Source organism: Hoplias malabaricus, chromosome 1 (genome assembly GCF_029633855.1).
Source record: "Hoplias malabaricus isolate fHopMal1 chromosome 1, fHopMal1.hap1, whole genome shotgun sequence".
Classification (NCBI taxonomy): Eukaryota; Metazoa; Chordata; class Actinopteri; order Characiformes; family Erythrinidae; genus Hoplias; species Hoplias malabaricus.
Window position 1 is genome coordinate 71505077 of NC_089800.1, and position 10330 is coordinate 71515406.

A 10330-nucleotide genomic window follows, 5' to 3' on the forward strand; every position below is an offset into this window, starting at 1 on the left:
ACTGATACATTATCAGGGACAACCAATCTTTCAAAAAGGCTGTTTATCTATTTACCTGTTCTGATACCATCACTTCTGCTTGTCCGACCTTAAAATGTCTTCACCTTAAATTTTAATAACAAAGACAAGTCCTCAAGACGAGTGTGTAAACATTCTGGTCCTCATAATGTCAGTGTAATCTGGTGTAAAACACCCAACTCAGCTTGCTAAAAACACACACACAGAAACCATACAGTACAGTAAGGGGGGACCAGACATATCTCTCAGAAAAATGATAAATACTTTTTTTTTATTATTTAATATTCATGAATAGTTTTATCATTTATGGATAAAATATTGGTTCTGAGTCATTAGGGACCAGATAAACTCTGTTAGAAATTAACAAGAGATGTTCTGTGCAAATGACTGCTGGGATCTGTAATCTGATTGACTGCTGCAACAAATTATCCACAGTAGCTCTGCCCAAACCTTATATGAACCTATGTAGCTTTATCAATGTTTATTTAAAGGGAACGTTTATGATTGTGAGTAAACGCAGTTCTTTCTGGTTGTTTTCATTCCAAAGCTAAGTGTCTTGGAACGTAAGGTGGAACGACGTGTTTGAGGGGGTATGTGGCTCAAGTTTATCTTATAAGTTTTTATTCAATTTGAATTACCACAGAAACTCATCTGTTTAGGATTAGAAGGAAGCATGAGGAAACATCTTCTGAATTTTATAGAATGTATTTTTTTTATTGTGAACTACAGCTTTAAGTTGTGCCATTTTCACACCACTTCTGTTGCAAATCATTGCTGGGGGAAAAAAAAGATCATAACCCTTTAAATTAGAACCTGATTGTATTGCATGCAAACTGATTTAATGATTACAATTACTAACCAGTTTTCTGCAGGACACTCCAAAATTTATTCATTCATTCATTATCTGTAACCACTTATCCAGTTCAGGGTCACGGTGGGTCCAGAGCCTACCTGGAATCATTGGGCGCAAGGCAGAAATACATCCTGGAGGGGGCACCAGACCTTCAAAGGGCAACACACACACATTCACACTTTTGAGTCACCAATCCACCTACCAACGTGTGTTTTTGGACAGTGGGATGAAACCGGAGCATCTGGAGGAAACCCATGCAGACACGGGGAGAACACACCAACTCCTCACAGACAGTCACCCGGAGCAGGAATCAAACCCACAACCTCCAGGTCCCTGGAGCTGTGTGACTGTGACACTACCTGCTGCGCCACCATGCCGCCCCACACTCCAAAATCCCATTATAAAACCTTCAAATGTACCTAACATTGTTCGGGAACACCTTCAGATGTAACTTGGTCAAATCATTACTGGGTCAACAGGTGTTTCAGGACCTTGATTTTTATTCTCACCCAAGCATCCCAGCCAGCCCTTGCTTTGTGACCAAGAAGCACTTGTTAAACTCTTTATATTCCAAGCCACCTGGATCATTTTCAACCTCTTTTCAAACTGTTCCTAATGGCTCTGTTTATGTGCTGGACCCGTGTATGCGTTTGATGGTCATAAAACACTCTCACAGAAACTCTACACTCTACCTCAATTGGTTTAGAAGTAATACTAAGGAGAAACTGGAAGTGTCCTTAAACATGTAATAACAAATCAAAAATTACATTTGTAATAATACACAAGCAAACTGCTTTGAAAGATTTTATTCATAAGACATAGCACATATGTAAACGTCACAAACACAGCAAATGTTGAAGTGCAAAGGTTGATAAAGAGAAATGTTATGAAAGAAGCTATATGTAAAGACTGAGGCCAAAAACTGAAGTGACACCCTCTTTGAAAGGCTGTGCCATGCACTATGTAGGGAGTAAAGAGCCATTTGAGACACAGCTTGGATGCCTAATCTTGCTAAAATAGCAGGACCAAGCTATTGCTAACTGAATTAAGGTTCCTCTGATTGGTTTATTGTTACTTTTCTTCAAACAATCCCCAGGCTTCCTGAACTCAGGATATGGAACCAAAAAATTATCAGGGGTGTTTACTCAGGTTTTAAACATGCAAACTCATAATAGCAATCACTGAGTGTTTCCAAACTGTTTGATTAAATGTTTGCTCAAATGTGAATGCTAGGAAATTCAAGTGTGTGTGTGTGTGTGTGTGTGTGGGGGGGGGGGGGGGGGGGGGGTGTCACATAGATTACATTCCAGTCCAAATGTACTCAGGCTTAACAGGGCTGCACAATTTATCATTTGTTCTTATTATCAATTTATCATATTGTTCTTAGCATTACAGATTTTGCAGAACGCTGCAATTTGGAAGAGTCCTCTAACTCTGCTCCACCTGCTCCATAGGTGGGTAATATTAACATATTTTTGCTGTTTCTAATTATTTAAGGTGGAAATGTCTCCAAAGTTAGGAGACGAACACCTGCACTACTGAAAGTGCTACAAAAGTAAACAACACAAGTTACAAATGAGTGGTAAATGGAACTGAATAAAAACTTAAACAAGTTAAACTTCAGCCACATACAAAGTGTGTTTTCCCCCACTTCAAACACACAGTTGCACCTTAAAAGACATAGGGCTTCTGAATGTAAACAACCAGAGAGAACTGCATTTCCCCACAATCATAGGCATTTGCTTTAAAATTACCTCAAAGACATTTGAGGAAATTATTATTTACTGGTAGCTGAGACATAATTAAGACATGAAGCACCTCATGGAAACGGCTTGTAACTCACTCCCTCCGTCCCTCATGTTTAGCAACTGATCCAGAACGGGGAACAAAGCATTGCTTTGCAAGAAAGACAGTTTTAAGAAGGTTTTGGTGTAATTTTTTTCCCCTTGGTGGAGAAAAGCGTGTAAGCTTTTACTAGGCAACGTGTTCCTCAAAGAAAATAAGTTTTTCGGATGTACCACTATAAATAAATAAAACCTATATCTCATTTGAATTTATTGTGACATCTGGATCCTATCACCAACATGGTAAAGACGACTTAGGTTTATTTGCAATTAACCATTTCATATTAAAACCATCAGAATGATTTAGGTTATGGCTCAGCAACTACTTTTACATCTAATAAAAGTCAAAGAAATATGCAGAAACATGAATACTATTATTTTCTTAATATTGTGTAGCCCTGCATTCGAAAAAACACCCCAATAGAGGACGTCAGTAAAAGAAAAAAACAAAGAAGCTTCCATTCAAGTTAGAACTTTGGATTTCACACAAAGGAAACATGGGATATTAGCTTCTTCACACACATGTGCACGCACACACACATACACACACCCTTAACAACACTCCTGCAAACACAGGCACTGAGAATGAAAAGAAACTAAACAATAAAACATTCAGAAAAAAATCGTACTCCTTATTCATTAAACAATTCTCAGATTTCTAATATTCCGCTTGTAATATGCTTTCAATTTCAAAAAATTAACACTATTTACAGAGGTGGTCAGAATGCTTTTTGGTTCCAAAACACATTAAAGTAAAATAAATGCCTCATATCTACGTAACAAAAGAACTGAAGTAATCCAAAACAAATAACTGGGCAGAAAGTAAGGATAATCCATTTCTGTGAATAGACCATATTTGTCGCATCTATAATAATTTTCAGCACCAGCCTCAACTGAGTACGCTCAGTTTTGAAAGCATTTTGTTTCCTGTGCTCAAAATAACTGCAAGAACATTTCATTCCTGCTGTCTCTCCCTCGGGCAAAATCACAGCCAATAAACTTTTAAATTAAATTTAAATTTATTTTTAAATTAAAAGTAGGAATGTTTTCAATCTAAAAAGATCAGAGGGTATTTCACAAGGCAGAATTTCGCAGTTAGCCAGATAATTTAAAACAAATTGGAGGATTGTATTATCCAGCATTTTTACATAAAAAATAAAATACAGTCTACACAGAATGAGACAAATAACACTTGTAATAGGAAACCAAATATGATGACCCTTGCTTGCCGGCAGTTTATAAAGTGGCTGCAAACATCGTCAGTAAAATCAGCTTCCTCAAGCACTTAATCAGTCATATCTGATATATCCAGACAGTGTTTTCCCTTTTCCCACACCACACAAACCAGGTTAAGAAATGATAAAACCTGAACTATTCGGGCTCTGCTTCCCAATGCATTACCATGAACTATTGCTAGGTTAGGCAAGTTCTACAGAACTACAGAAAAAAAAATCCACTGGAAAAATTGAAGAGCATAGATATTTTGTCAAAATTCATATGCATTAGAATGCATTATTATTATTATTATTATTATATACTTTTCCTAGTTTTCTTAATAAACACACTAACGTTATCATAGCTGCAAATTTGTCATTACTGTTGCCACCTATATAGCTAGTACTTATGTGCTCAATGCAAATTTTACACCTAAAACACACTAATTAGCAGCTCAAAACAAATTCCACTACCCGTTCTCTTTATATTTAATGAGAATTTTGCTGAGATTATGTACCACTTGTCTATCTTAGCAACAGTATCTAGGAGTGCATTAGTGGGCAGGACATGAGCAGGTCAATTACTTGACAATCATGACAGGGAACACTCTTTAGGTCTGCAAGACTGGAGCTAAGAACCACTGCATTAGGCTCAGCACGTTCAAACTAACAAAAAGGCAGGAAAGAACATAAGACATGGGGAGAGAGTAAGAGCATAAAAGAGAAACAGACAAAATATTTTAAATGGCCAGAAGAGGCTGGCGGAGGCCCTCCGTCGGTGGACAGCGTAGCACCCCCTTGTGGAGACGTCAGTCCTGTTTGGGGCCGGTAAGGGACCTGAGGCGCTCTAGCAGAGGAGGGTGGGAGTAATGCCACATGGAAAAGAGCCAGTCTGCCACTGGGAAGCCCAGGTTGTCTTTGTTAAGCTTGATGAGTGCTGAGTAAAGCTCTGATGCTCGACCCAAGCTCCGAGCAAACGCATCAGCCTGGAACTCAAATCGCCGACTCAGCACAGTCAGACAAAATGACAATAACTGGGGGAGAGGAGAGGAGGGGGGGAAAAAAAAAAACAAAAAAAAAAAGGGAGATGTGAGGAAAGAAATAAGACAAAAGATAAAAAGGATTAAAATCAGTTACCAAGAAAGTAAAATAAGTATAAATTGATTGTAATATGGTAAAGTTTACAGGTTACCAATGATATGAAAGACTATATAAAGCTTTAAAAAAATCATCCAAATTAGTTAACATATATATTAATTTTACTCTAAAATAACTATAATCTATTTAATATTATAAATTAACATTTCAAAATTAGTGTAAATCTAAATGCAGATATGATTATGCAAATCACAGCATAATCATTTTAATCACTTCTTGCTAAATTGTTGAAATATTAAATAAAAACTTACATAATTACAAAAAATATGGAATACAATGTAGCAGATAAATACAAGTTATTATAGTGCTTAAATAATGAAAATATAATTGATTACAAATCTAAGGACTGCTTTTAATTCTAGTATCAAATGGTTACACAATTTAATGCATTATATTTAAAATGTTATATTAATGCTCGACAAGTTAAATTAATGTTACTCCAAAAAAGTAACATTTATAGCACAAACCTTATAAAATATTTTTGATAATTATACCATCACCATCTCCTTTAAGGGCTTTATGTAATACACTAGGACACATGTATGTCCTAATGGATTACATATGATGTATAACTGTACCTCGTTGTAAGGAGAGAATATGAACTGAAAGATGATCATCAGCCCGATGAGAGTTGGCTGGCTGTCATGGAAACCAAAGGCAAGGAAGAGCTCTTTTCGACCAATCAGAGCAGCAAAGAGGAAAAAGCAGAGGAAGGAGTTCATCTATGGAGGAAAATGGGAGAAAATACATGGTGTGGAAAAAGATTCTTCAGGACTGAGCCACTTATTGGTCTTAAAGTAGTTTTAAAAAAGAAATGCCAATTTCTATTATTTTCAAACAAAGATTGAGAGATTTACCTGGCTAATCACAATGTTCTTCACAGTGTGACCCAGTTTCCAGTGTCCCAGCTCATGACCAAGAACAGCCAGAACCTCAGAGTTACTGCAGCCTTGCTTCTTGTTCTATGAAGTTTACCAACAGATTTCAAAAGAGCTGGCTATCCCTTACACTTTAATTTTAAAATTTTAAACATCAAATGTCAATTTAATTGATTATTCTGAAACAATTTTCACTATATATACACACACTAAAAATGTAGACTATGAGAGGTCAGAAATGTATACCCTTGTGTTATTTACACTGGGATTAAAGAATATACAAATGGAGCTGGGTACCAGAAAACTAATAAATATCTGACATCCAATGATTGATACCTGATATATAAAATGACATTAAAGTATATATCATATACAAGGTCCAAAAATATGAGAATAATAATGACATAAATCACTTAAGTTGACAAGAGCACAAAAAGGGCCATAGATGTTCACTAAAATAGCATGAGGTAATCACTGTCACTATTAATCAACAATGAGCTACAATATATTAGATAAGTTAAAGTCCAAGACATACAAACTTCCCATACACACAAAAATTTTTTTGCTGACCTTGGGTTTTAGTTTACTCTCTTCACCTGAAGCCTCAGTCTCTTCCTTCTGTTCTGTAGCACTCTCTCCATCACTGCTCTTGTTCAGCGGAGAGTAATTCTCCAGTAGCGTGTCAAACAAAACAATGCGCTTATTCTTAAAAAAGCCGTAAAAATAGGCATTACTGTGGGATGATCTTTTAGAACCTGGGAAAAAATGGAAGACAACATATAAGCAAACTGACATTAAAAATATTCTGTAAATTTAGAACAATGTGAAACATTTATAAAAAAAAGTGTCCTGTCTTGGACAAATTTTAATTTAATCCTTTTTGTATTTCAGAGGAAAGCAATGCTGGCCTATCAGATCCTGGTTAACAAATATGAACAAGCTACAACTTACTAAAGTAGTTTGGTGTTCTCATATATCTTTATTTTAATTAACACTGTGCTTATAATTAGCTTGATATACTGTCATATAGTCACTGTCACATTGAAAACCTTTATCTCCCAAAACATTAAATTTTACAGGAGAAGGGGAAAAAAAAAGCCTTCTTAACTTTCAAGATAAGAAGGTCTTGCTATCAAGATATTATCCCAGGTCATTTTGGAGCATATCTATGGATTCATTCATCATGAAAATTTCACACAATGTGAAGGACAGCTGCTGTGTTCAAATGATGTAGTTAACTAAACATTGACAAAATGGAGATACATGTTTTTAATTTGACAGCAACGATATGAAAGTTTATTTATATTAACTTTGTCATGTGAAATTTCTAAATAAAGATATAAATAAGGAGTTGGAATGTTTTCTGGTACCTTCTACCACGTAAATCTTAGTGAGGGGGAAACTTATTGACTTGGCCATGCTCTCAATGTCTGTTTTCAGTTCTCCGTTCGGCAAAGGAGTGAATTTATCAAAAAGTGGAGCGATGTAGTCAGCATAGATTGTCACTAGCACCTTTGGAATGAGAAGAAAAAAGGTAGAAAATAGTAATAAAAAGGCATGTTTCTATAGGATATCAAGCTAAATATTACTACATTAAACATTTAATTATTTTGAACTATTATTACATGAATTATTTATATTTAAGAAAATCAAATTAATGGCAATTACTAGAAGGCACAGTGTTTGATGTAAAGCACAGAGGGGCTGTTCTTCATGAGAACTTACATGTAAATGAGGTACTTCAACTTAAAACTAATTCAGTGCACACACAAGGATAGAATAATTGTACTTTTGGGTTTTACAATATATGAATCGTTCAATATTGTGTAATTGACATCAAATTGGCCAAAAATATTTCATTTTGTGTTGCTTGTAGTCCTTAGCTGATTTAATATATTTTAATTTATTACAAGCATACTGAGGTCAGAGTACATAGAAACATAGTTGCAGGACTAGTATTGTGTTCATATTCTACAACACTACAGAAGATATAACTAATCTCTACTTGTTCTATTCTTGCTCTATTTCTATTCTTCAAAGATGTTCAAAGGGGATTTCTATAAGACTTGTAGCAGAAATTAAATGTCAGCAAAACAAGTGTGCTGTTGAACTATCTTTATAACGATGCTATTAAAAAAATTCAACCCAAAGTCAGGATATTTTTTCCCCAGTGGTTTTGTCTCATGATCAGCACTAACCAGAGAGACAATGAGAGTGAAGAGCCAGGCGTAGATGAAGAAGTAATCTCCACCAATTTTTATAATGTATAGCAGCAGAGAGGTAACGGGGAGCAGAATACACTGAGTCACAGCAAATTTCTTCAGGGCATCCTTCAGGAAGAATCCTAACGTCTGAAGGGATGGAAAAGAAAAATGATGAGGAAAATAAAGAGAGAGAGAGAGAGAGAGAGAGAGAGAAAGTAACAAGAGCAAGAATGCAGAGCAAAATAAATAAATAATTGTGTGATGTCTGTCACAAAAAAAAGAGACATTTTGTTGCACAGCTGAATGGAAATTAACCTTGAGGATATGATGCTCACCTGCTGGTTGAAACCGTGTTTCTCCTCAATGACAAATGTGTTGTACAGGCTCCAAGGAAGGCCTGTGAGAGCACTGAACAAAGTTGCCAGCATCAAGAAGACCAGAGACTGGGAAATCTGCAGGAATAACAAGACATTTGAGGCCTATAATCAAGTTCAAATCTAAAAACAAAGCAATCCTAAATAAAATGTTTAATTAAGTTACTTATACTCTGATATTTCCAACAAAAAGTTAATAATACATCCATTTGTATATACAATCATCACAAAACTGAAAAAAAATGCAATAAGACAGTAAATAATAGTAATATAGAAGTATGAAGGACCAGCATGAAAAAACATTCCTGATGAACTGCATCAAATTTGCGAAGTTACAATCCAGTGAAATTAACTTTAATAACCTACAAAAACACAATGTAGCTATCATTGTGTATTCAAATGTATTGTTTTATTTTATTTACTTAATTTTTTATACTATCTTATGATATAAATACAACAACACGCTGTGACATAGGAGGCAAAGCAACAAACAAATGTGGCATATTGTTACAAAGTTTCATGAAAGGCTATGAAATAAAAAACACTTTTTTTCTCGTAAATGTTAATAAAAAAAAAAAAAAAAAAGTGACTGAGAAATAAGGCCCACCTCGTATTCTGGGCCCAGGCCAAAGCGAGCAGTCACATTCCCTGACATCTTCCAGAGAAAAGGTATCCCTCCCAGCAGCAGAATCAGCTGATGAAAAATAGAGAAAAGATCAGCAACAAATGAAGGAAAAGGCTAGTGCTAGGGGCAATATAATTTATCCACAAAATCTGACATAAAAGGGTGTAAGGTAGTGTCCACACGTCTTGGTTTGAAACACAAAATAAAAAAATAAAAAAAATCAGACTTGGCACATTAAGTGTATGAGTTAAGTGGTGATTCTCCCTCAAAACACAATTCAATTACTCACTGTTCCTTCTGTCTCAGAGTAAAGCCCGGACCAGAAGCCAAAGTTGCTTTTGTCTAACTGATAGAGCCGTGACTTTTCAAAAGTCTCTGAATCCATGATTTTCCCCAGCTCTGCCGGAACGTGCATGATCGACCTGTATATCCTCCTCTAAGACAGTGAAACAAATACAGAGCACACACAGGACGGTTCAGTTCATAACTTAGACAATATAAGAACATTCACTTAACAACAGTGTCAACATTATTGGTCACGAGGCACATATTACAGGGTTCTTTTCTAATCCACAACACCATGGGGATTCAAGACCATTTATTAATATTAATAACAATAAAAAATATATTTTTGAGCATAAGAATGGCCAGAAACAGTAGTTAGCTTATTTTTCAAATTTCCAGTTCCACCTTAAATGCTACAATTAACGCATTCGTTCTCAGGGCAAGAAACACCATTTAAGGTGGGCCGTTACCTGTCTAAAGGCGAGGTAGGCCTCCCAGAGATAAACAGTCCAGGAGAACACCAACACTGAGTAGAAAATTTTATCCTCGACGGGAAGTTGGATGATTTCTTTCAACATGTTTGCTTCTCTTTAATTTTATACAGTCTGTTTGTAATCGATAAAGCTACCCGCCGTTAGCTCGCTGGCTAAGAGGCTATCATTCATTCAGACTGCAGCTCTGAACTCCACACCGCAGGAACGGACAGGTCAGAAATCGCAGCGGAGATCTTAATTAAATCTGTAAATTTTCTCCATAGAGTTGGTTTAAAAAGAAGTGTCTGAGAGGTGCTGACAATGTTTAACTAAGTTGTACCGCGTTCCTCTCTAACTTCATGTGTGAATAAATGAAGGCGGCGGGTAACTCCGGCAGAAACAGA

The 10330-nt window shown here is 35.9% G+C and overlaps 1 protein-coding gene across 1 annotated transcript; it reads right to left on the minus strand.

Moving 5' to 3' along the window:
• Positions 1-1772: 1772 nt before the first annotated feature.
• On the minus strand, positions 1773-10330 carry zmpste24 (zinc metallopeptidase, STE24 homolog). The gene is made up of 10 exons (XM_066672814.1): positions 9924-10330; positions 9458-9604; positions 9151-9237; positions 8505-8621; positions 8164-8316; positions 7336-7477; positions 6536-6720; positions 5945-6049; positions 5666-5809; positions 1773-4963 (listed from the first exon to the last, which is right to left on the minus strand). Exons 1-10 carry the CDS (start codon positions 10029-10031, stop codon positions 4739-4741), a joined length of 1413 nt encoding a protein of 470 aa, XP_066528911.1. The 5' UTR covers positions 10032-10330; the 3' UTR covers positions 1773-4738.